Consider the following 27,435-nt stretch of genomic DNA (forward strand, 5'->3'; position numbering starts at 1 on the left):
AGCAAATAGGATTCTGAACTGTAACTGTACAGACACAGGTATCAAAGGGCACAAAAGGATTTCAGGGGTTTGTTGTCCTGGACAGCTTATTGCTACAGAAGGATAAAAAGAAAGCAAATTGTGTGGTTAAGCACTATTGTCAGAACATTGCTTGTCCAACTCTGCCTCCAGACATGGTCTAAACTCTAAAGTCTAAATATACCCCACTCATCCAAACAAGCAATCATAAAGAAGCATTCCCAAGTCAATTGCTGAACAGGCATAGAAGTGCAGATGTATCAGCTAACAGAAACTAAATTAAAATCAATACTCTAAACATATTTGCTTCCTTGAGCTGGTTTCTAACATAAATGGACTTAGCATACATGTCCGGCCTTACAAACCTGAAAGGACCTACGAAAAGAAACATAAATAAGAGCTGCCTAAAATATACTCAAAGCATAATGGTCTACTCTGCTTCATCGGACGGCTGTTCTGCACCCATGTCAAAATAATCACGAGGCCTGAATTTCATCACCGCATTCCAAACATCACTTTTTGGATCTTCGACATAAAAAACCTGTTCCACTTGGGACGAAAATACAAAAGGATCACGCTCTAACGTCTCTCCAGTATGTATTTTCCGCGAGAAGTTCACAAGAGTGAAACCAAAATCATCTTTTGTAAGGCCAGCTCGGTGATGAACATCATACCAATCACATTTGAAGAGCACAACCCTGTAATCTTTGTATGACAATTCCCAAATGTCAGACAATCTGCCATAGTAGCAGACACCATCTTCTGCAGTGTTCACTACACCACTATTTTGCATGACACGTCCTATCTCGCGACTCATAGTGTGAAACCTGAAACCATTAATGATATATCCACTGTAGCACATGCCACATTTGCTTGGTTTTGCAGCCAATGCTCTTATCTTTTCCATGATTTCTGGTCCATCATCTTGTAAAACCTGTATGTACAAAGAGTTACAATTTAATTTCCTATGTATGCAGTTCATAGAATTGGAACATGCTAAACAGTACCTTTTGTTCCAGCCAGTCAGCGAAGTGTCTATTAATCAACTTCTCAATGTCATCAGGCATCAAATTAGATAAGTGGCATGGTTTCATTTTCTCTTGTTCCACAAATTCTCTGTAACAACGAAACAAATTATATGATTATTTTTTGCCAACTTGTTAAGAAAAATTATAATGTATATAGCAGCGATATATACCCACCTACGAAACTGTTCAAGCTCATCACAGTGTCGCAAGACATATCGATGTGCTTGAATTAAAAGCTGGTTATCAAACTAGCCTACAGTGATAGCTCTTCCGATTGGTTCACCGGCACTATCAAACATATACATGTCCTTAATCTTCTCTGAAGGCTCAGGATTTCTAGATGTTATTGTGAAACGTGTGGTTCCTTCTAGAAATCGTGAGCAAAAGGTCAAGCATTCTTCAGCAATATATCCTTCAGCAATCGAACCTTCAGGATACGCTCTATTGCGCATAAATCCTTTCAGCCGAACAAAATATCTAAAATATAATTAAGAAATAGTGTTACTTATACGCATTGTGGAAGATAACAAATCAAAGCAAAGTTTACATACCTCTCTAAAGGGTACATCCACCGGTAATTCACTGGACCACCAAGTTTTACTTCTTCAACCAAGTGCACCATTAAATGAACCATGACAGTAAAGAATGATGGAAGAAAATTTCTCTCCATGTTACAAAGTGTCATCACAATACTCTCTTGCAGCTTGTCAAGCTCAGAAACATCTAACACTTTAGAGCATAGCTTCTTGAAGAAATTAGCTAGGTCAATAACTATTGTCATGACATATTTGCTGGGGTAACAAAATCGAAATGCAATAGGAAGAATGTCTTCTAGAATTACATGGCAGTCATGGCTTTTGAGGCCAGTCAAAGTACATTCTTTCATGTTGACACACCTTGAAATGTTTGAGGCATAACCATCAGGGGTCCTCATATTCTTAATCACTGAACAAAGAATCTCCTTCTTTTCTCTAGACATAGTAAAAGGTGCAGGGGGCAATACCGGTTTCCTATTGTTTACTACAGGATCAGGTTGAAGCTTAGGTCGAATTCCAAGTTCTACCAAGTCAAGTCGTGCATTAAGGTCATCCTTTGTTTTAGAATCAATATCCAATAAGGTTCCAATTAAATTGTCACACACATTTTTCTCTATATGCATCACATCCAGATTGTGCCTTAACTTGTTGTGCTCCCAATACGGCAGATCAAAGAATATTGACTTCTTTTTGAACCAATCCTCAGGCTTCTTTTCAGATTTACCCGCGTGATTACTCGATTTGTTCTTCCCCGACTCTCTTTTACGCTTCTTCTCTCCACCATTTTCTCTTTCTTTTTCACCATTTCCTCCCCCTTTTTTCCCTTTCCCTTTCCCTTTCTTTGATATGGTGACCGGTTTCCCCAACACAAACACTTTGCCCTGCAAGATGCTCAAGGCTGAGCTACCACTCATAGTTGTAGGCACAAGTTCAGTCTCTTTGGTGCCATCAAACTCCTGCTTCTTCCGACTCCGAAATGGATGTCCCTGTGGTAGCCATCGGCGATGACCCATATAACAAAACTTTTTACTCTTCTTTAGGCGAAATGATCTTGTAGAAACAGCACAAGACGGACATGCATATTTACCACTGGTGCTCCAACCATACAGGTAAGCTAGTGCAGGAAAATCATTCAAAGTCCACAATAGTGCAGCTTTGAGAGAAAATGTCTTTTGTGTACAAGAGTCAAATGTTTCCACACCCTCCCACAGGAGTAAGAGCTCGTCGATCAGCGGCTGTAGATATACATCAATGTCATTTCTTGGTGAATGTGGTCCAGGAATGATCATCGACAAAATTAAAGATGTTTGTTTCATGCAAATCCAAGGTGGTAGGTTGTATGGAATAAGCATCACTGGCCAAGTACTATGCTGTGAGCTCATGTTCCCGAAAGGGTTGAATCCATCCCTCGCAAGGCCAAGTCGGACATTACGGGCATCTGCAGCAAATTCATTAGGATATCTAGAATCAAGATCCTTCCAAGCCTCGCCATCAGCAGGATGTCGCATGAATCCATCTTTTGTACGGCCCTCGTCATGCCAACGCATGTCTATGGATGTTTCTTTAGTTGCAAAGAGCCTTTGCAGCCTTGGTATCAAAGGGAAATAACGCAACACCTTGGCTGGTTTCTTCTTCTTTTTACATTTACTTGGACACCCTTTCTTGTCATCCATAACCCAACGAGAGGTACCACAGACATGACAAGACTCTTGGTTAGCTCTTTCACCTCGGTAAAGCATGCAGTCATTTGGGCATGCATGAATTTTCTCATAGTCCAGCCCTAAACCACGGATTATTTTTTTTGCTTCATAATATTTCTTCGGTAGGTCTATGTGAGGAAATGCAATAGATAATACTCCAAGTAGGTGTGTGAATGACTTCTGAGACCACCCATGTAAACATTTCATGTGATATAAAGTGACGATGAATGACAACCTCGAAAATGCTTCACATCCTGAATATAAATCTGTGTTTGCTTCCTTCAAGAAGTCTGCATATGTATCAGTTTTCCTTCCCATATCACCTTCTGCACTTGCAGTATTTACATCTTCAGGCATGCTAGCTTCCACATTGTCAAACTCAAACTGAACATCACTTTGTTCACCATCAGATGTGCTTGACATTGTTTCGAAGCTGTTAACTACAGAAAATGCAGCATTTAGGAGTCCATGCATGTCATGCATTCTTCCGCTACCGCCTCCAGCAACAGAATTTGTTGGAACACCAGGAATATGCGAACTGATGTTATCTTCTACGCGCGCAAATGCAAATGATGGCTCATTATAATCCTCTCCATGGCAAACCCATTTAATGTAACCCGGAAGAATACCATCACACCTCAGGTGGGTTTTAACTTCATCATAATTTTGCGTTCTTCTATTTCGACACTTCACGCATGGACAGAAGATTTTTTCATCATGTGGAACATCACGAAAGGCAAAAGATAGGAATTGCTCAACACCATCTTTATAAGCAGCACTTGTTCTTGGTTTACTCATCCAACCTCGATCCATCACTCTTTGATATGCTGCAGTAATTAACACAAAATAGATCAGTTTGTAATTAATTGTCTGATGTATATTTCTACCTACGGTACATTCATGCAGCTATTGATTAACAAGTTTTAAGTGGGGAGGTATCTTAATTCTTTTGAGATTTAGCATAATATATCTTCCGTGTTGAGCTGTCCATGGGTGTGAATGATCAGTAATGAATTCCAAATTATCACGCTACAAATTTTTTGAACACAATATTCGATGGTACAATTACTAAGGATTTTCTAAACAAACAACACAGAACAACAACGCAGCTAAGTTGGCGGCATTTTCTGCACAAGTCAAAAGAACCTCGGTAATCTACTCTATAATATGTTCAATGTGCTCTGTCACACGTGGCTCACAAGTAGGAGGTAACCATTGCAGCTCAGCCATGTCAACAAGAAACTCGTTTATGAATCAGGTATTGGACACAAAATTTATATAAAAAAAACACCAAATTTGGGAGAGAGAGAGAGAGAGAGAGAGAGAGAGGGGCTACCAATTGGGGATTTCAGGCCGACAATGGACTTGAAGATTGAACAGCACCACAGTCAAATTGAAGATTGGACAAATTTGGGGAGTCGGCCAGTCGGAGGAGACGGCGAGTGGGCGACGGGTGACTGCCGGACGGCGATTCTGTGCTGCCGCGCTAAGCCGACGGCGAACGTGAATCCCTGACGTAGCGGGCGGGGCCAACGGGAGCCAGGGAGCCGGACAATGGAGGAGGTGTGTGGCTGGGTGGAGGCGAGGAGGCGGGCGGCGGGCAGCACTGCGGCAGAACCGTGCGGTGGCCGGCGGCGTTGCGTTGCGCTTCAGCTTTCTCCCCGATTCAGTTTGCTCCCGCCGCCATCCAGATCAGATCAGGCAATTTGTCCCCGATTCAGTTTTTTGAGGGAATTTTTTTATTTGAGGGAACGTCCCCGATTCAGTTGGAGGTTGGGCGCCCGTTCAGCTTTGTCTCGATCAATCTAGTGCGCTCTTATTGAGGGGCTGAGCTGGGCCGGGTGCTACCCGGGCTGTAGCAAAATAGGATAAAACAACAGGCAAAAAAAAAAGAAATGAGGCCAGTCAAGATTTGTTAGCCCATTAGCACCACCAGGCCCATGGAAGCACCACCCAGCCCAGGGAGCAGCAGGGCTGCTCGAAGCAAGCCTGAGCCACGCTATCTTCTATGAAAAGGAATGTTTTGCTCAAACAAAAATGAAAAAAATATATCAGTTAAAACATGAACACAAAAACACTTCTGTCATGTTGGCTATCAACCTTTCAGATGTTTTTACCTTCTCGGTTGAGCGTTCAAATTTGGAACACGCAAGTATTTAACAGATTTAATTACTTTGATTAGCAAAGATTAATAGTCATTATAGCGTCTCAAATTTCATCTCTATCTTAAATGTAATTTTTTTTATCAATTACTTAGAAAAGATTAAGAATTATCTTATATACCGTCTCAAATTCATCTCTACCTTGAACGTAAATATTTTTTTAATCAATTCCTAAGAAAAGATTAAGAATCATCTTATATAGCGTCTCAAATATCGTCTCTATGTTAAACGTAAATGCATTTTTTTAATCAATTCCTAATTTACAAGAGATTATTGTGACGCTGTGTAAAGCGTTTCAAAAAGCGTCTTTACTTAGCGTTCATCATTTGGTGTTGAGACGAAATACATTGGCGTCTTAAAAAAAACGACTCTACAGGCATGTTTTGTTGTAGTGGGGTGCTGCCCTTGTCTACCTGGGTGAAGGGTTTAGGAGCAAGTTCTGCCTCTTGCAGTGCCTCTCCATTGACGACTGTGAGGACAGCATGTACAAGGAGTACCTGCCTGAACGTGAGCGGTATGTGCTTCGACTGACCACGTTTTCCCTCAAGTATGACAAGAACGGAGACCTGCGAACCACAGCGCGACGTGGGGTTCGATCCTTTGAATTTCCCAAGCCACTGACGGAGTGCAGTGACTTCTTGATGAATCCCATAGCCTTCTGGATGTAAACCAAGAACTTCTGCATGCATATGTCAGTGTGGTCCTTTAAATATTACTCGCTATATGTCAATGTGACCCTTTGTTAAGTATAGCATTGATAATGCATATATCCCTTGATCCGAGCCTGACTTTTTCTGGTTGTATTCGACATGAATGTACCTGACCACCTGATGTATACAAGAGCACCTGACTGAAGTGCCAGCCTATTCTCATATACTCTCTTTTTTCTGGGAGCTCAAGTCTGTTAAATTGTTAGGTTTTATTTCATGTTTAGTGCAATCATGCTGTGGCATGGCTCAAGTTACGTTGTGTTTGCTGCTCAGTTTGACTGGACAAGTGAAGTTTTGTAATTCTATGAGTACTAGTAAGCTACACGTGTGTTGCTATGGAATAACAAAATTAGGCATTGTAAGATTGATTAATATATCATTTTGATTACAAATTATACTCAATTTTCCTTCATTTTTGAAATTGTTCCTCTCGCTGCTTTGAAGGGCAACGAGGCAGCTGGATTCTGACTCCGATCTGGCTATCTCCCAAGTAAGATGCCGATGGAGAATTGGAGATAAAAGTCTATGCTGTGGCTGCTCGGGATGTCTGTAGCTATGGACCTGACGAATGCTCCTCGTGTCGTCATGACTTCAGTTTGTCTTCCATGTGATTTGGTAGGATAGAGCTACATGTGATTATTTTCCAGAGCCATGTGTTAAGAAGTGAAGTCCTGTCGGGGGATGCCTGGTTGCTTTTCGACAACCTCTCTCTGTCCTGAAACATGCTGCTCATGCTTCGTCGTAGCTCTGCAGAAATGTTAAAGGTTTCTTCACTTCAACGGCATGTTAGCACTGCTGTTTTTTCTATGAGAAAAGAGCCTAGTTTACCAGTGATGAAAGTCCCCAAATGCATAATGCAGGTATTAATACCTCAGTGAGTTAAAAATTCTGATGTGCACTTCCACCTTCTCTTGATTTCAACCTTGTAGCACTCCAAACCTACAAAAATAAAAGGATTTCAGACATGGTATACTCGATAATAAAATGACACCATCGACATCACCTGAACAAGCTTTGCCAAAATCTACCTAAAGTACCTCGGAAACCCGTAAGTGCTCCTTTAAGCATTCATCGAATCTTTCCCTTCTTTGCACCAGTAAATTCATAATCAACACAGTCTAGACTACCAAGTTTTATCACGCCATTTGGTTAGCTCTCATGCACTAAATCCTCCCTTAAGCCTTTTAACCAGTAGTTTTGATGCTCGGGTCATTCTAATTTCTTCTCCACTCGGAGCCATAGTTTCTTATTGTTTCTCCTGTTATTACCTCGTTTCATTATCATTTTTCAGTTCTGGTCAGTTTCACTGTATCCAATTCAACTTATCGGTTCAAATTGATGCAGCTACACACCAAATTCATAAAATGCAGCTCCTGTTCATAGAATTGCAGAGATCTACAAATTCATGAGCGCATTAGTTGTGTTGTTCATAAAGGCCACAGTTATCGCAGAGCATATGTGAAAGGGCATTTCGATCCCTAATTGTTTTGATGTTAATGACAACATGACTCGTGAACTAACCGTGTGCTCGATTATTCTTTCCCCCTCATTGTCTTGGTAACTTAAATTTTCTTCTCTCTGATTTGAGATGGAACTATTTTGCACCGGCGATTCTTAATTGTAGAGTCCTTTGAATCCTAAAAAGTCGATTGCTGTTAACACCAATTAATTGATATACTATGTTAGAACATGATATGACTTAAATCCTCAAATTAGTATGTCAAATCAGGTGATCCACTTAAACAGAATGCTGGCAATTGCTTCAATTGAAATCCTGATTTTATCTTACACCTGGTCTGCTAAAGAACTCCACAAGATGCTGATACCTACATATTTCCTCAAACATTTATTCACGTGCTAGAACTCTACAATTCTGACCATGCTCTGTATCATTTCTGTATAAATCTGTTAAGCTTGCTTCCTGATTTCTACAAGATGGCATCTCATCTTAGAATATACTCCCTTCGATTCCATATGAATTGGCACGGATTTAGTACAACTTGCACTAAATTCATGCCAATTAATATGGAACGGAGGGAGTACGTTCCTTGTAAACAAGAAAATTTGATAGGCATTGAGACAAAGAACCCTAAAACCAATTGATGATTAACTTAAACTGAAGCTCGTTACCTCACCAATCGAAATCCTTTTTTTTTTCTGAACCAAGCATCAACCAACACAATGACAATCAAGCAGTAAAACTTCTTTCATTAAAATATCACCCTTAAGATATCTACTTGAGCTGCCCCTAAATATTAGGTTCTACCTCGATTTGGAGATGTACGAATCTGATTGTTGGAGGTGAATCGTAGATCCTCCTCCTCTTAATCTGGTGGTCCTCTAATTAATTCCCCCTGGCTCCTTTGCTGTCAGGATCTGACACTTGTAACACCGAGTCGCGTATTGTTCTTCTCTTTCCCCCTCATCCGTTTCTCCCTGCTACGACATCTGCCCACCTCTTTCCCTGGCTCCCGTCGAGGTGCTTGATGGAGTGTGTACGGCAGCACGTCAGAGATCGAGGAGGTGCTTGATGGAGCGCTGTCAATCCTCGCAATCTTTCAGTGTTGGTCTTCGTCTCTCTTCAATCCTCGCGATACCACGGTGGCCGGGCGCCGGTCAGGGCGTAGATGTCCTCCTCGATCTCCTCCTTCTCCAGCACAAGCACGAATGTGGGGCGCTTGCCATTGTCCCGCGCCGGCGGAGGAGGAAGGGAGAGGGCGAGCAGCGGCGGCGGTTGTGAAGAGGAGGCGGCGCGGGGACCGGCCGGGCGAGATGCGAGCAGCGGCGGCGGCTTGATTGGATCGGTCAGAGTTTTTTTTTTCCTTCCTTTTTTCCGGTTGAGGTAGTGGCAACTGGAACCGAAGGAGGAGGCCAGGACGGCGGAGCTCTCCTTAGGCGCCCGTCCTCGGCGGCGGGACTGCATCCCATGGCGGCGTCCGTGGGGACCGGCAGTGCTCCATCCCATGGCGACGGCGGCGTGGACTGGCACATGGAGGGACGGGCGTGGGAGGGATCGTGAGGGAGAGGAAGAGATCGAGTGGGTTCTGGTGGAGATGAGAGATTTAGGGAGAGGAGAGACAGGTGGGCGGTGGCGGCAGCACGCGGGCCGCGGGGTAGGGAGGAGCGGCGGGCCGCAGCCGGCGGGGCGAGACGCGAGAGAACGAAAGAGAAGAAAAATGATTTGGGAGTTCGGGCGGTGGCCTAGAGATGTAATTTCTCTGAAGTTGGGACGAGGTACGAACCTACCATGAACGAAACTGCAAATTAAGGAATAGTAAAGAGTAGTATCCTGCCTGTGCATCCAAGGCTTATGCTATAACAAAGTTATCGCCACATACTTGGTCCCTGGTCTAAGCTAATTCATAAATTCTCGGCTGACAACGTTAGCTGGGCTACTAGAATCTAGACTTGTATTTCTAACCATGGAGAGAACAACCACATGATGTGTATGGTTGGACCCAACGGATTAGCACAAAGAAATCTACTCTAGTTTATTTCTCTGTGCGGAGTGAGTGATTGAGACAGCGAAATAACTCTACGTACGATGAGGAGCGTACGACGATGTGTGGGAATTGAATCTGCTAATCTTCATGCTATGGCTTACGTACTGTCTGAATGTAACAAGTGCCGTAATTGAATCTGCTTATCTTCTTGCTATGGCTTACTGTCTCAATGTAACAAGTGTCGTGTCAATATTATCATAGTCCAAGCATCGCTGTTAAGACAGGCTTTGCGTGCCTTATGTGAGTCGTCGTCACGCCTAGCTAGCTAGTGATAGGGGGTGGCTACGATGATGCACTCTAGCTAATTTAAGTAGGATATGTTTCAGACAATAAAACGACAATCTTGATAAGCACATGACTTTTAAATTGCAGATCGGTTGTTGGCATTGCGCATTGCTTGTTGCGTGCATCTTTTCGTGGTAGATTCCTGTGGACAGCGACCCGAACAATATATTTTACCCTCAATCATTAATTTGTAAGTGTTAGACGATAGCTGTTGTATAGTATAGTATTCTGTAACTGCTTCTTGGTAGTCTCCTCGCTTGGGCGCACGTCGTGCACGTCGCCGGCCCATGTTGTACACGATCGGCATGCCCTCCGTGGCCCCCTGTTGTACCATATATTCATGAGATCAATGCAAGGTAGCGCTATCGAAGTGCTTACAACCGAACTCCAGTTCTCTACAGTAAGGAACGAAATAAGAAACAAAGAAGATTATGAGCTGGCACTGTAACAGAGTATAAGAGACTAGGTCGGAACAATTTTCTGCTTGCTCAGGGTATGTACTTATGGAAAATCTGCAACTGCAAGATGTATTTGGTGGCCGACTGGCCGTACACTGTAGAATATCTAGCAACTAATCAGCAGTTCTAATGGTAGTGGAGGTCCTGGAGGAGTGCTGGACAGTGGAGAATTGGCGGTGCATGGTGAGGAGAATGAATGAATGAATGAGGTGAAAGTGGAACAACCCGATGAAATAGGAGGCGGAGAGGTGCTAGAGCCGGGAGCTAGCGGCCCCTCGGGATCAGTCTGCACGGAGGCGCGTCGCCGCCAACCCAATACTCCCTTCCTTCCATCGCCGTCATCATCCGGCAAAGTCGACATGGTCGAAACGAGGCGGGGGAGGAGGGTGTCTTTTTCATGTGTTAGAAGACATGAAGTCAGGAGCGGCGGCGGACAAAAAACACTGCTGGTATAGATCCAGACACCCAGCTTGGTGTTGGGCGGCAACGTGTTGTCTGACCCACCGTAATACCACTTCCTCCTGGTCGCCGCCGCGGCTGGGCATTTCTCCGACGAAGAAAGATGACTCTCTGTGTCATGCACGGTAATGTATTAATTCTTCCGTTTAACGAAGGATGTTTCAAATTTGATTAAATTTGAATGCATCTATATACATTAAATTATGTCTAGATACATTCAAATTTGGACAAACTTGAGACTTTTTTTTTTGGACGGAGGGAGTATATAATGTCGGCAATGCTCTGATCAAAGAGGCTGTCTCACCCAAAACGCGCCGATGTGTATGCATGCCCACGAGTAACTTTGCAGATAACCTCGGTGGTTGCTCGTGCCATGTATCTCCCTTCCCTTGCAGGAGGTGAGGCACAGGACTTCGATCTGGTCCGATCCAAGGTTGATCTTAGTCGGGTCGGGACATGTTCCAAAGGTTACCATGATAAAGTAGCTAGTGTCAGATTATACCTTGACATTTTCAAGTGGAGTTATAGGTCCCTGGTTGGCAGCGACATGTGCACGTTGTCAATTGGTTGAACGTTGTCTTTATGCCCATGACCTAGCCTTTATTTGTTTTCCCTAGCATCCAAAATGAAAATCCATGACTAGGCTTAATTCACCGATTAGGCACGACAATGTTGATGTGTGCGCTTGATCTCCCTTCTTGAAGGCTCCATTTTGGAACAATTGTTCGTAGGTCCTGCTTTGTCTTCAATGGTTGCGACATGTATTTGGATTTGTAAGTTGATGTTTTGTTCGCGCTGACTGGTATCTTCCTTAATAGTATAATTTAGTTGTGTGCATCCGAGGATGTAGATGTAGACAATTGACATCCCTTTTCGAAAATAAAGTACCTCGAATACAGTTATGTTCTTCTTCACATATTCAAAAAAATCATAACCCCGAATCTAATATAATCTCCCCGTTCCAAACATTTAAACCCCATGAATCTAACTAATTTATCAGATTCAAAAGAATCATGCCCCTCAATCATATTTAGTGTATTTTTTTATGGATGAATTATTGTATTCTTTACATGTATATATAACTAGGAGATACGTAGGCCTTGCCCCGCCGCCCGCTAGGCTCTGTTTGTTTGGGCTGCGGCTATGACAGAAGCGGCTGTGGACTAGCTGTGCTGCCATAGCTGCTGTGCTGGGGAAGCGGCTGTGATCAAGGTTGGCCGTTTGGCAACACAGTTGTGGAGTAGCTGCGAGCTAAGAAAATACCTGAAATGCCCCTATAATGATAAAACCACTATAACATGTACACACCTACATGCACACACAAAAATTCCTTGCTTTCTCTCTTGTATGGTCCTAACAATATCAGAAACATTTAATACTTCATATAGATAAGTGTTTTTCATATTACTAAAATATGTAGCAGTCTATCTTTGTCGGGAGATATACAAAGAGTTGACAATTCTGTCACGCGTGGTGTTCATGTTGCTCTCGTCGAGTGAAATTGAAACATCCTCGCCAAGCAAGGGTGTAGCTCGATCACCTCCAGACATGTAGTTTTCATCTGCATCACATTTGTCAAACTCTTTATCGCGTAGCTTGCTATCTCTGATAAAATTGTGAAGCGCCATGCAAGAATTAATAATTATCGGAATTATGTAGTAAAATTAAGATAGGAGTATTATGACCACCGTCAACAAATTAACAACAACATCATCGCATCAGTACAACTATAGCTAGAAATTATCAACAAATATTATCAATCAAAGCACAACCAAGTATCAAGCACCACACAAAATTAGAGAATTTTTTTTACCACAACAAGCCGGCTTGGTTCAGAGGAGACGAGAATGACATAAACGAAGGGGGGATGCGGGGCGCCGGATAGAGATGCAGATGGCGGGAGGGAGGTCGGCGGCAGAAGGCCATGGCGGGGGCAGACGGGGCGCCGGAGAGAGATGCAGAGGGCGGGAGGGAGGGCGGCGGCAGGAGGATGCGAGGCGCGTGGGGGCAGGAGGGGCGTCGGGGAAGGAGTGCGGCGGCTGGAGGGCAAGCAGAGGCCGGGCCAGGAGGAACAGCCAACGGCAGCTGGAGGGCAGGCGGCGGTGTTAGACCCTGCTCCCAATGGAGATGGGTCGATCAAGGGAGAGACAGAGAGATATTTCACGGGCGAGAGATGAGAGAGAAATAATGGGCTGATTTCATTTTAGTGGTGGCATATGTCTGGTAATTTCTATCAACTTCCAGTGGACAACGGACGTGGGTTTTCAAGAAGCCCGAGAAGTACCTCGTACACGTGTTTCAGCCAATATAACTAAAAGTAGCTTTGAGCTTTGGTGAGAAAGCGGGTCCAAATTCGTTGTTTGGTTGGGTTTCAGCTTTTTTTTTATTGAAAGCTGCTCTGAAAGCCCAAACAAGATTTGTGGGCCTATTTTTCCTGTGATTTTTGCCAATAACAGGTAACCATAAACAGAAATTGTAACTTTACTGTCGGAGCACGGTCTCCGGCATCGGGGATGCCGAGCACCCCTTTTTTGGTTCGGTGGAGGGCAAGGTGATCGATCCAGCGATCGCCGGCGTGGCGATAGACATGAAGTGTAGACACAAGAGTTTTTACCTAGGTTCGGGCCACCCGGAGGTGTAATACCCTACGTCCTGCTTTGAGTTGTATTCACAAGTTTGGGTGCGTACAGATCACCCAGGGGTTTCTCGGGTTGGCTACTTAGGTGAATGCTATGCTAATCTTTTCTCACTCGGGTTGGAACCCTTTGACCAGTGGTATTGGTCCTCCTTTTATATACAAGGGGATACCACAGGTGCCGGTGACACGTCGCCTAGACGCGTGTCACAGACACACAGAATACACTTTTGTTCATGCATGCTGGATGCCATGCAGCGCCCTGTTCACTGTACACGGTAGAAAAAATAGTTGTTAGGATGATCGCCCTAGCCTTGCTCAGCAAGACTAGACCTGCTGATAAGACTCATGTCGGTGCATTAAATGCACTGCGCCCGCCGTCTTGTCCTGTCTTCACTGTTTTGCGGGTCCCGTCTGCATGCTCGAGCGCGGGTTGCTAGGGTGCACCCTCCTGGCTAGCGCACCTGCTAGTTGCCGGGAGGCGTTCCCTTGGCTTCCCGGGACCGGTGTTCCCAGGAGTCTCTTGTATTCGGCCCTTAGCTTTAACTTCGCCAGAGGCTGTCTCCTTAAGGCAGGCTTCCCGGACTTGCCGCTTCCCGGGTGGCCTTCCTGGCGGGGCTTCGTCACTGGCGGCCCACGCGTTATGTATCAGTGGGACCCCGTGGGCCACTGGTACGACATTTACATTCATCATCTTTCTAGAAATCAGAGAAAGGAAACATAATCCATCTTGTTTAGTAAGTCAAGTAAAAATGAGTTGAACAAAATTCTAAAACAAAGGCGAAAGCTCCTTCAATTCTTATCCTAGCTCTAGCTCCTAGGAGCCAATAAGGTGGAGACCGCCGCGATGCTCGAGAAAGTGGATGGAGGCAGAGGTCGGCGGCACTGCGGGTTTAGAAGACGAGCTGGGGGTGGGAGAGGGTGGTGGGTGCCAAGTAGAGGAGGGAGGTCCCCGCAACGGTCGGGAAAAGCGGCGCAAGATCGCAAATACAACGCCAAAATATTGAAGAGTGTCGTCGCTAACAAAAAACAACCTACATAACAAAACATAATCAATAAAGATAAAGCACAACAAAACCCCAAACGATCGGGGAAGACAAAACCACCTACGTGCAACACCGTAACGGACACACAACGAAACAACACTCAGATTTACATATCCGGCCATAATAGTAAAATGGCAAACGGAATCACCGACTCCGAACCATCATAGTCAACAAATGAAATCTAGATAACCAGAGGAGGAAGAAGTGCAATACCTCAGCGGCTACAGCCACACAACCAAAGAGCACCCAAATCCCTAAATTCGGCGACAACAACACATCAGCGTCGAAACCGTTGCTAACAAGCCACCGCCGCCAACAAGAACCTTTGCAAAAATTTATTACTATCTACTCCCTCTGATACTAAATTCTTGGCTCAAATTTGTCCAAATATGAATGTATCTATTCTTAAAAGCGTCTAGATACGTATAATATTTCGACAACAATTTAGCATCGGAAAGAGTATTAAATTGCAGTTAGTGGTGATGGCGGACGGCGGTAGGTCGTTGTTTTTTCATCAAAATTACGAACATGCCACGTCATCCGCCGTCACTACCAACAACCATGGTCAACCAAACGCCGACCCAGGCTCATCCCTAGGAATGGCGACTCATGGTGGGGCGCGGTTCTTCGCTCACACGACGGTCAGATCATCTTTCTGGAAGCCGAAAGTCGTGCCTGCTCGGGAAGGCATTGCTGGCCTATGCACAGATACTGGTGCTTATGTGCATTTGGAAAGCGACTGTCAGGTGCTCATTGACAGTGTCAAATCGGCGGAGGCTAATCGTTTGTCAGCTTGTTTCAGTCTTCGCGATCTTGATAGGCAGGTTAGAATTAGCTGGATTGCCCGGTCTGGGCAGTTTGCTAGAGAAAAAGCTTCGTCTGGTCTCTTAATTGGTTCGATCCTGGGCCTGTCCAGGGTCTCCTAAAATGTAACTGTAATTTGGTTAATCAGCCAGCTAATTGAGTGCTTTTTTCCCATAAAAGAAAAGATGCCTGCTTTGTTCGTCGTAACCGACTGGTTTGATCCATGATTCGATTCTGCAACAATCCGAATTGGCGAAGAAAAGGATGAAACTACTCATCGGTGGTGCCACTAGAAACAACAAAATCACGAAGTTACCTATCATAAAGCTCGATTCAATTCTTACTCTGCTACTCCTTAGTCCCTCTCAGTTCAGTGAATTTCTCACAAACCTGGAGTAGATTCGAAGATATGTACTCAAGAAATCTGGGATAGAAGAGGAGGGAAAAGAAGAGAGGAGGAAGAGCTTACCTGCTGCCAGCTGCTAGGCCCTCTGTGCCGGTCGCCGGCCAGGTCCTCCGCACCGGCCGCTGATCGCGGATGCCTGGTGGATCGTGAGATCGTGAGAGGAAGAAGTCGAACGGACTAGCTTCTTCGTTTCGTATTTTTTTCCCAAGGGCAAATATGTCATTTCGTTTGCAGGTAGGAGTATTCATCCGCGGAAGCAAATTGGATTTTATCAGAGGCAGGTGAACTTGGGGATATATATGACCAAAAATCCCCACTCCTAGGGTTCCCCTGAACCGCTCGCACACACATCTCCGCCTCCCCTTTCTTCTTCTAAGTTCTAATCCCCCCTCGAACCTGCCAGCCGTCGCCATTGCCGCGGTCTAAGACGAACTCCCCAAACCCGGTCATAACGTCCTACGGCCTACGGGGCGCCAAACGCGCCCCGAAATCGGCGAAGAACTTGAACGCGATTTGAAGCAGGCACCATAGGACCACACGCGCAATTCCATTCTTCCTTGTTCTCCTCTAATTTTCTGCTGGTTTGACCACACGATAAGAACAGATCCACCAGTGTTCAGATCTATTGGACCAGTGTGCGTCTGTGGACGCGTGGAACAAACACTGACCTGAGGATTGGATCATTGGGTTGCTTCGGATTCGATTCGTGCGATCTGTTTTTTTGGTGCCCAGGACATGATCAAATCTGTGGTGTATTTTGGGCACATCCCCATTGGGGACGTGGATGTGTGGCCAAAAGGCGAGACGAACTTGGCAGCGGCGGCGTGGGTGCGGGAGATCCGGTTGGACCGCCTCTCCCCGCCCAGCGAGCGGTGCCCGCCGCTCGCCGTTCTGCACACTGTATCCTCCCGCTGCCTTGTGATGGAGTCGAGGCTGACAGTCACAGCGGACGAGCCCCCGCCGCCGCTTGTTGACATGCACACCGCTTGCCTCAGAGACAACAAGGTATATGAATTATTCCCGACAATCAGAAGACAATTTGAATAAATGAAAAATGCAAACGTTTTTAACTGACAAGTTCACTCGAGCAAAGGAATATTAATTAGCACATGATGTACTTGGTGCATTTTTTTCTGAAACATTTACTGCATTAATGATTACAACAATTCAGACTGAACAATTTATTCTGTGGACAGGGATTTTTGCAAGGATGTGTAGTTGACTAATGATACATTGATACTATTGGAACTTATATATTAGAGTTCACTTTTCTATGGACTAAGGACTTGGCTTTTACTTGATTGAATTAATAGAAATATAAAACCTGGCCTGTCTAACAATAAGGTTATAGCCTTAAAGGAACAGTGTTTCAAAATTGAAACAGGGCAACATATATTTCAATTCTTGAATACGAAAGATTGTCTGTGGAGACCTACTAGAGATTATGAAGGGTTTCTTTTCTTCGACACTTGTGGACTTTGGACTTGACATTACTTGTTCTCAGATGTTCATCACCACAATTCAGTGTGAACTCGGAACTCCACATACTGAAAGTGATATGTGAGGAATGAGCGAAGTGTTGCTTAAAGCCTTAAACTACTTTTGAGTTTGAACACATTAATGTGCATGGTATTCATCTGCTACCAAGTTAATGTGCTACTTGATTCCACTGGACGCGAATTCTTTGAGGAGCACAACTATATAAAGTAACCTGTTTTGCCCTTGTAGTTCGCCATATGGTGACATTGCTGTGAATATTCTTGGGTTCTATTTGTTTGTTTTACGATTCAATGTAGATAGTTCTCAGCCAATCCATGCAAGAAAATATGGAACAAAATATGCTGTCCTTTGCCTTCCCTTTCTCCCTTTTTTGGTAGTGCTCTTTGTACAGGTATGTGCTAAATGCCTTGGGAATTACCCTCCCTTATACTTGGTTGCATTTTACATTTTCTATCCTTATTGTGCGTCCTTTCCTAATGAAGCGTCCATTCTGTTCCTTATATCATTCTAATTATTTCTTTGTGCTTGCAGACAGCGGTTTTTCCACTTGGAGCAGAAGAGATCCATTTAGTAGCTATGAAAGACAAGAGAAACTTGCCAAACCATGTGTGTTTTTGGGCCTATAAACTACCGTTAGGCTTGTATAATTCCTGCTTGAGCATGTTGAATCTTCGGTGCCTTGGTATTGTGTTTGACCTTGATGAAACACTAATTGTCGCCAATACCACTCGGTCTTTTGAAGACAGAATTGACGCACTCCAGAGAAAGTTGAGTAATGAGACTGATCCGCAGCGCATCAGTGGTATGTTGGCAGAGATTAAGAGGTACCAAGATGACAGGTCTATGCTAAAGCAGTATATAGAAAGTGATCAAGTTATTGATGGTGGGAAAGTTTATAAAGTACAGTCTGAGGTTGTCCCGCCTTTAGCTGATAATCCTCAACCTATGATACGTCCTATCATAAGGCTACAAGAGAAAAGTATTATATTCACACGCATAAATCCATCGGTACGTAGTTCATTACTTTGTTCTTAAAGCTTGTGATAGCCAAAAGCCTGCTGTCTCTCTGCATTTATATCCACAGCCTGTTTGGTTACGGTGCTGTCTGTTGTTCATGCATTACACAGTTGCTTGCAGAGCTTGGATCATATTAAATAAAGTCCTGCCCATAGTATTCATGGCAGGTTGCGTCCATTAGATGTTGTGGACAACCAAAAGCTGTTCTTGTTTTCTTGGGCGTGCTGACTTTTGCTTTGTTAATACTTGGCACTTGCTTCTCTTTGGTCTTGATTCAAACATGTTTGCTTGTTGTTAGACTTTAGAGTTGATTTTCCATTCCTTTTTCTGTTAGATAAGAGATACCAGTGTTCTGGTACGGTTAAGGCCTGCATGGGATGATCTTCGGAGCTACTTAATTGCAAGAGGCCGCAAGCGTTTTGAGGTATATGTGTGCACAATGGCTGAGAGGGACTACGCTTTGGAAATGTGGAGGTTGCTCGATCCTGATTCTAGACTGATAAACTCGGTTCAACTTCCTGACAGGCTTGTCTGTGTCAAATCCGGTATGTGTTAAATCTTGCCTCCAATCATGACAATAACGAAATGAGTGTAGTTTTTTTTACATACTGTTTGAATCGTGATGTCTATCATTTACCTCCTTATTATGTATTTCCATGTGCATTCATATAATAACTTGATATTTTCATCCTTTTGAGGTTAATGCTAAATTTATTCATGTAGGTTCTAGAAAGTCTTTGCTCAATGTATTCCATGATGGATCTTGCCACCCTGGAATGGCCCTAGTGATTGATGACCGTCTGAAAGTTTGGGATGAAAAGGACCAGGGTCGAGTTCACGTTGTTCCTGCCTTCTCTCCATATTACGCTCCCCAGGCAGAGGTAATGTCTATTTGTAGTTATTCTACCATCAAGTTATCTTACCGTATTGATTACCGTGGTCACTTCGTCTTTAATTTGTTACAGGAAAACTTCCCTATTCCAGTTCTCTGTGTTGCTAGAAATATTGCGTGCAATGTTAGGGGTGGCTTCTTCAAGTAAGAACAACATCTTTGCTATATGCTACCACATAAACTTGTTTTCCTGCTACTTGCACCAGAAAGCAACGTCGGATGATTTGTCCATGCAGAAAATTTATGGTTCAGTTTGCAGGGAATTTGATGAGGGTCTCCTACCATGGATTAGTGAGGTTCATTTTGATGATGAATTAAATCATGTTCCTTCTGCTCCTGATGTTGGTAATTATTTGGTTTCCGAGGTAAACTTTGTAAAGGCAGATGCTTCAGATTTACTACCTTGAAGTACCAACTTACACTGTTCTTTTGCCTTGTTAGGATGAAAGTGCCTCAATTTTGAGTGTAAACAAAGATCCACTGGCTTTTGATGGGATGGCAGGTCCAGAGGTGGAGAGGAGACTGAAGGTTTGCACTTGTACTATCTTGTTCTGAATTCCTTGTTACAAAAAGATGAATTGTGAAACGAATGATATCCATTTGCTCTTATGGTTGAGTACTAAGGTTCTATGACGCTTTTAAAAATATTTTGTCCATTTGCTCTTATAGTTAAGGAATACATTTATGAATCAGAAGGAAATAATGGTTTAATATTTTTCATGTGTAAAGTTTATTAAATTAGTAAGTTGAGTTAGGCCTGAAAATAAATAAACTAAAATTCTTTCTTTAACATATCAACACCTTTTTTGCATAACTTGACCTCTTGGTTCATTTGTCATTGAATACAATAAGGTAGTGTTTGGTTGAGATCACGAACTGAAATGTAATGGAATGGTTCCAAAAGTTGAGATGATTCCTGTGTTTGGTTCTTAGAACACAGAGAAGTGGAATGGAACCATATGGTTCCTCAAAAGGGAATATTCCCTCAATATGCCTAACCATCTCATTCCTCAAAAATGTAGGAATGAGTTGGTTCCAAGTAGAACCAGTGATCTAAGTGTTTGGTTCTTAGGATATAGAAAAGTAGAACCGTTCCATTACATTCCATTCCTATAAGAATAGAACCGTTCCGTTCTGTTCCACCTCGCTCTAGAACCAAACACTACCTAAGAGTCTCATTACCAACAGTAGCATAAAATTTATTTGAAAATGCGGTTGCAGGAGACAATATTGCAACATCGGGTCATTGTTTTATTTGACCCAATACAAAAATATGCTCCCCCTTCCATAAATATATGGCATTTAGGACATGGACGTAGTCTGCAACATGCATTTTTCTATTTGTACGATCTTATCCACCTAATTTACTGTTTAGTATATCTCTATGCTCTAGGTCTGATAACCCCTAAATTAGCTGAATACAAGAATACAAGAGTTCCTTTTTATTAAACTGAATGAGCTTATATTAGCATCGCTTCTTTTTTTTGTTGAAACAACTAACGCACAACGCTAAAACTATGCATATGCCCTATGGTGGTGATTCAATGGGTTGTCTTCATGTAACACAAATGTTGATGTAAACAGCAGGCCAATATCCTCACATTTCTTAGCAATTACCATTGTTTGTAATGCATATCTAAACTACTTTTCAGGAAGCAGGCCACAGTGTTCAAACTGTGGGTCCAATAACTACAAATGTCGATGTGATGTCAGTAGCTTCTAACCAGCAATTGGTTACACCTTCATCTATCCCGTTAGCACCAGTACTGGGGATGGTGCCTTTGAATAACGTTCAAGGTCCGCAGTATCAATCTGCTATTGTGGATCCGTTGCAAGGTTCTCCAGCTAGAGAAGAGGGTGAGGTCCCCGAGTCTGAGTTGGATCCTGACACAAGGAGAAGGCTTCTCATATTACAGCATGGCCAAGACACCAGAGATCCTACACCACCCTTTCCTGCAGAACCTTCTGTAGAAGTACAGGTCTCAGTTCCTCCAGTGCAATCTCAGGGAAATTCGTTTTTCATGGAGGATTGGATGGACCCAAGAAGCTTAGATAGGACCTCGATGGGTTTTCCTTTAGAATCTGATTCTGTACATTATGATAAAAAGCAACCGCCGCAGCCATCATACTTCCATGGTGGGGATGATCATTTATCTTCTGATAGATTTAACTATCAGAACCAGAGATATACTTCTCAGGTGACTAATGATCTATTTTGATCAAATTTAATTTATCTTTGTTCATTAATGAGGTGATTCTAGATGATGTGGTGACAAATGCTTGATTTGCTCAGCTGCCTCACAGTGAGGATTGCCGTATGCTTCCGAACCAGGCACCTACAACCTATAGGTCCTTTTCTGGTATGTTTTTGCTTGCCGTTGATATTTCTTTTGTGCCTACTGAATGTAGAAGCTTAAGATATTTAGAATATGCTATTATATTATTTAATTTATAATATCTTTATTACTCTTATAAAGATCTGAGTTGGTTGGTCTGGTCACTCCATAGACTAGCAGCAAATTGCAGTAATTGCCACCTATTCTATGTGGTAGATATACATACCACAATCTTTCAATTATAGTTGATTTGACCTTGAGATAATTATTATTTAGCGCAAAATTGGGGAATATAAGGGCGCAAGCCTTTAAACCTAGACATTACAGTTCGGTTCAGTTTTGACATAAATGGCTAGACATTATGGCTTGGGCATAATCTGTACTCTGTTAATATGTCCGCAAGTTAGTCATTACAGTTTGGTTCAGTTTTAGAAATGATAATATACTAAGTCCTTTGAGTTATTTTGGCTGGGTTTTGTTATACTCCCTCGGTCATCCTTTAGGAGGCGTCTTAGATTTTACACGGGTACCAAGGCAGTCTAAAGTGGCTATATTTTGGACGAAATTACCCCTAGCTTGCAGCACTGTATGCGAATAGAAAAGAAGCAAGTGATTGGCAGTGTGCATGATGGGAAGTGTGAACGCTGGCTGGGAAGCAAAGGGGCTCTCTCGGGAAGCCAAGGGACCGATTAATTTAGTCTGCATGCATGCGTATGATGGCAGAACGGAGAGAGAAAACAGGAGCATTCTGGGCACCGTACATCTGAAAAAGGTTATACGCCTGCAAAATCTGGACAACACCATACAAATAACACGCCCCCCTAAAAGTGGGCGGAGGGAGTACTGTCTTGTTAGTATGCCTTAAGTTAATGACTACAATGGATGGGCATAATCCTTTTTTTTAACCAAACAGACTTAAATCCTTTTAATTGCATTGGAGGGAGTAGTAAAGTTGTACCAAGTCTGAGACACTTATTATGGATCGAAGGGAGTAGTAAAGTTATGTGGTACCTTTTTCTGATATGTTTTCTTATATTGAATGATTTTCTTAATTTTACTTTAGCTGCATAAGTAAATTAATTGCATGCATATTTAGTGGTTGAACACCATGGTACTATTTCTGAACTCATTGCAAGCGCAAGCGTCAATTAGTTTAACATATCTAAGTGCATTTGTCATGTATTGTTTTCCTTCTTTTGGTGTATTCTCCTACTCTCCTGTGGTTAGACGATGATGTAAGATGCTCTTTCCATGCCAATTAATTGAATATTTGTGCACCTTTTCATGCTCCAGTACCCCAGTGTATGTAAACCCATCAGTGTGTGACTGTTACCAGCTACGGCGGAGAATAATAAGATTGCCCTCTGCCTCTTAGTAATCCTGTATACATGGTCATTTGAATGCTAATGTTTGGGAATACCATAGAGGTGATAAAAATAAGAACTGGATAGATGATTGCGCCCTTTAGTGCTGTCCTTTGAATGTGGTTTGTTACATGTAAGAAATTCTTGTTTGCTCTCAGTGGTGCTCCTGGGACTCCCCTACAGTTTTGCTAATAAATAAATAAATTGCAATTTCATGGATGCCCCTCTTAAACTATTTTATTTGTCTTAGTCTAGAGTATCTGAAACTGTATTTTCAATGTGAAGGAGAGGGCACAGCAACCCAGCGCCTTCATTCAGGGCAGAGAAGCGGCCAATTGGAATCAGGACATCAATTTGTACAATATACAGAGACATCTGGTGGTGTGCTGCAGGAGATTGCGGCGAAGTGTGGATTTAAGGTAGTTTTGTTGCAAGTAGCGACAAATCAGATATACCTTATCTTCAGTATGTTTTAGTTTTACCGTATCTGATGTGTTTCATCACTTGTTTCTAGGTGGAGTACCAGTCAACTTTATGTGATACTGCAGAGTTGCGATTCTCCATTGAGGTATTACAACTCCTGCCGACTGAAATGTCAACAATGTTTTAATAAACAATCTTGTTAATGAAAAATGGTATTTTCTTTTATTGGAAAATTCGAAAACTTGATGTTGATGTGGACGCCAGGATATAATCTTGATAACAAGAGTCACCAGATAGCAACTATTTGACATACATTTAAATTTCATGAACAATTTAAGTATGCTGCTGAATGGAAATTGTTCTAGTCCGCTTGCAGTTTTCACAATTTCTCACATTTTTCCATCTTTAACTTCCGTGTGGCTCTTCCAGGTTTGGGTTCTTGGAGAAAAAGTAGGTGAAGGAATGGGAAGAACTAGGAAAGAAGCACAACGGCAGGCTGCTGATATATCTTTAAGAAATTTGGCAGGTGGGTTTGTGTTGAGCTCCCTAGTTTCTTGATTCCAGACGACAACTGGCAAATATGTAACCTGGACTTATGGGTGGTTGATTCTGGGTATTAATAGCATATGAAGCAATCGGCTGTTCAAGAGGATTTTTTTTATATTAGCTTACTTCAAAGATATCATCAAAGTCTCTGAATCTTTGGACAGCTTGTTGTTCTGATTTCTGACGCTCTAAGCATGTTTCAGCTATTAGTTATCTGAGGTCGCTGAAATGTTCCTCCATTTCTTTGTGTCTGTCCATAATTTCCTAATTTCCACTTTGGTTGATCTGATCTACGGGCACATATTGTCAATCCAAATTAGGCAGAAAATTATAAATACTGTAATGAATCAATCTTCCCATAAAGTGTATATAATTGTCGCTTTCTTTCCTCGCAGTATGTGTTAGATTTTGACGGTGAAGTTTTCTTGCAGATAAATTTCTGTCATTTGATCCAGATAAGATGACAGTTCTTAAGGATAACGGTTTTAGTAGCAATCCAAACGTATTCAGGTATACAGGAAGTAACAGAGATAACATGTTAACACCTGCAAACACTTCAGATGATTCTAGATATATGAATGAAAGACTTGACAATTCAAGCAAATCTACTGGCTCTGTTGCTGCTCTCAAGGAGCTTGTAAGTTACCTGCTTTAATTATCAGTTATGAACAAAGTGTATCCTTATAACTGAGATATATGTTTCCATGTGTTGCAGTGTACAGCAGAGGGGTATAACTTAATTTTCCACGCTCAGCCATCTCTGTCAGATAGTTCGACAGGTAAAGAAGTTCATGCGCAGGTTAGTACTCCATTTTGGCGAATGCTCATTGAAATTATCTCATACATGTAACAATGTGCGCACTATGAGTGTACTTAGTAAAAGCAAACTTCCGTTGACTTTAAAAGATGGTACAAGATGATATTCTGATTGTGATGTTTTGTATTACGGTAATGCCAGTAGAATAGCATTTGTTTTATGTTGTTATCAACTCGTCATTGGTTAAGGGATGCTCCGATAAGATTTTGATCTGATGGATTCAATAGAAAACATCGTTTGAACTTACTTCCATTTTTCAAGGAACTCGTGCTCTCGGTGTACTTTCTTTTTCTTTTGGTTTACTTGCATTTGGCTTTTCAGGTCGAAATAGGTGGGCAAATCCTGGGACAAGGAGTTGGAGCAACATGGGAGGAAGCCAAGCTGCAGGTTGTGTGAGCTGATAAGAACAATATTTTTATTCATTTCTTCACTTCATTCTTCTTGGAGTTTTGAAATCTCTTTACAACCTTAATTACCATCCTTTCTGGATGCAATGTGGGGTTGGTTTCCTAAGGTGTCTAAGACATTACTTTTATGGTTTACTTTTGATGCAATGTACATTTGTTTTGGAGAGCTTTTCTGGATTACGTGCAGTTAATTTTCAGTATTTATTCCTGAGCCTGTTCTCTTACATAAATGTCCTTTTGTAGGCTGCTGATGGGGCTCTGGGAACTTTGAAATACATGCTCGGTCAACTTGGACAGAAACGGTCTGGATCTCCAAGGTGATTGTTAGCCAGTCTCTTGTTTGTTGTAGATCTGTAAGATCATTAGCACTCGAGTATTGGAATAGACCCGGACAAAGTTCTTTTGGAATGTGGTGTTTCATGCTTTTGGATGGGGGGCTAGGTTTTATCTGAACAGGGGATATTTTCCCTATTTTCATTTTTCATACAAGTAAATATAATACCAGGTTAAAGCACATCTAGCACACACTAAGGAGTCTGCCGTAAGATAGAAGTAAGCAGCTTATACGTGAGGCTCACTTGTTTGCTGTTTAAAGTTAGATGATTAACAATGGCGTAGTATGAAATCTGGATGCTTAGATTGACGCCATTTAGCCATTATAAATGGCGCACTGCTGTAAACCCTTGACAGAAGTGTTGGAAGAAAAGTTTCCATTGTCTAGATTCTGGGCTAGCAGGAATGATGCTTGTTTGATTACAGCTAGCCAAGAAGAGATAAATTCTATGCCCTTTGAACAGAGATATGCTGTACTGCTATAGCACCCTAGTCAGTTTTAGAGAAACTGTAATCAACAACTAGCTGTGCACACATCCCATATTGCATTTGGTCCTCTTTAGTTTTTTTTAATTCATTAATGTAGCTTAGGTTATTGTTGTACACGAGCAAAATTTTATCACAAACTACGGCTATTTGTGACCTGTGAAAAAAAAGAAAGAGATACATACATAGCGCAGGATACTATTCATTTGTTTTCTTTTTTGCACAGTTCACAAATGGTCATAATTTTATGATGAATTTTGTAAATATAACATAACCTATCTCCATGATTTATTTTTTCAAATTTTCTGAACAATCAGAAGAGCCACTTGAAATATAGAGTGTGCGCGCATTTAGTTGTCGAAAATCCACATTTGTTACCTTGTTCAGTTTTGTAGTTGATGATGAAGTTGGCTGATTTTAGTTTAGTGTTGACCATAATAGTGATTGCTCTTTCCGCAGATCATTTCCATCCAATTTTGGTAAGCGCTTCAAGCCAGATTTCCAGCGGACGGTGCAAAGGGTTCCTTCTGGCAGATATGCTAGGAATGATGGCCGTGTTCCTTGATTTTATTGTGTCGGAATCCTGGAGTTCTAAGGCCCCATTTGTTTGGGCTTCAGCTTCAGCTTTTGGTGTTTCTAACAATCTCAAAAGCACTTCTTCCGTTTACACATGATGCTGAGAAGCACCTCCGGACGTGCTTCTCAGCTAGAAGTACCAAAAGCACGTCCGGAGGTGCTTCTCAACTTCATGTGTAAATGGGAGAAGTGCTTTTGAGATTGCTAGAAGCACCAAAAGCTGAAGCAGAAGCCGAAACAAACAGAGCCTACGCTGGACAGGATCCGGAGTGGGTCGTGCAGGGTTGTTCAAAGGGAATGATTTTTGTATCGGTTGTAGAGTGGGTACGGAGTGGGTTGTAATAGAATAGTTGTTTTTGTTGCCTGCGGGCCTGTAAGTGCGTCGCGGTAATTTCTTCAATATATAATACACCTACTTGGGTGTATTCTAAAAAAAAAAGCTGGACAGGATCCATCAGTAGTTCATCGCAATCTGTTGCCCCTCAAGAGCTTCCATATTATGCTGTGTTTGGTTGAGGGAATGAAAAGTGTAATATAATGTAATGGTTCTACTTTTGTGGGTGGTTCTTGTGTTTGGTTGAGGTAATACATCAAAATGGAATGGAACCAAGTGGTTACGTTCCTTCTCAGACCTGGCGGCTTCTCCTCTGAAGCCATGGCGTCTGTCCCTGCTCCCACCCCCGTGACAGGTCTCAATGACGACGGATTCATTCATGTATTTTTCCCCTATAGACGCTCAATTGAAACCCGCTGCATAGCAATAGATGAGTATGCACGTGTTTAGTTTAAATTACCTGTATATTATTTATTTAGTTAGGAGGTGGAGTAGTTAGAGTTTTCAATTTTGCTATGTGGTCGAGTTTCTCTTGTAACTTGAATATTTGCCTCTGCCTCTGGTGCCGGCTTAAAAGAATGTTCTATCCAGATTGAAACTAGAGTGTTCTGTTTTGCATGGTATTTATAACGGAGTAGCGGACGTAGAAGTAAC

At 42.5% G+C, this 27,435-nt stretch overlaps 2 protein-coding genes across 15 annotated transcripts; one reads left to right on the forward strand and one right to left on the reverse strand.

The window, feature by feature from the left end:
- Positions 1-12,172: 12,172 nt before the first annotated feature.
- On the reverse strand, positions 12,173-16,198 carry LOC104585389. 13 transcript variants are annotated; one of them, XR_002960995.1, is made up of 3 exons: positions 15,814-15,954; positions 15,689-15,734; positions 12,173-12,420 (listed from the first exon to the last, which is right to left on the reverse strand). XR_002960995.1 is itself a non-coding variant. In XM_024455840.1 (2 exons), exons 1-2 carry the CDS (start codon positions 16,161-16,163, stop codon positions 12,284-12,286), a joined length of 531 nt encoding a protein of 176 aa, XP_024311608.1. In that variant the 5' UTR covers positions 16,164-16,198; the 3' UTR covers positions 12,173-12,283. The 13 variants fall into 13 exon arrangements, 1 of the variants encoding a protein (XP_024311608.1); XR_733178.3 differs by having other exon boundaries at positions 15,661-15,734; XR_733180.3 differs by having other exon boundaries at positions 12,415-12,464; positions 15,661-15,734.
- Positions 16,078-27,078, forward strand: LOC100832517 (RNA polymerase II C-terminal domain phosphatase-like 1). Of its 2 annotated transcripts, none has more exons than XR_733177.3 (17): positions 16,078-16,755; positions 17,782-18,258; positions 18,602-18,812; positions 18,991-19,148; positions 19,233-19,303; positions 19,419-19,524; positions 19,601-19,687; positions 20,812-21,357; positions 21,453-21,519; positions 23,145-23,278; positions 23,374-23,427; positions 23,712-23,808; positions 24,260-24,465; positions 24,544-24,607; positions 24,967-25,032; positions 25,296-25,369; positions 26,331-27,078. XR_733177.3 is itself a non-coding variant. In XM_003580139.4 (17 exons), exons 1-17 carry the CDS (start codon positions 16,486-16,488, stop codon positions 26,434-26,436), a joined length of 2,814 nt encoding a protein of 937 aa, XP_003580187.1. In that variant the 5' UTR covers positions 16,079-16,485; the 3' UTR covers positions 26,437-27,078. The 2 variants fall into 2 exon arrangements, 1 of the variants encoding a protein (XP_003580187.1); XM_003580139.4 differs by having other exon boundaries at positions 16,079-16,755; positions 24,544-24,627.
- The last annotated feature ends 357 nt before the right edge of the window (positions 27,079-27,435 follow it).

This window comes from Brachypodium distachyon, chromosome 5, assembly GCF_000005505.3.
Source record: "Brachypodium distachyon strain Bd21 chromosome 5, Brachypodium_distachyon_v3.0, whole genome shotgun sequence".
NCBI classification, from domain to species: domain Eukaryota; kingdom Viridiplantae; phylum Streptophyta; class Magnoliopsida; order Poales; family Poaceae; genus Brachypodium; species Brachypodium distachyon.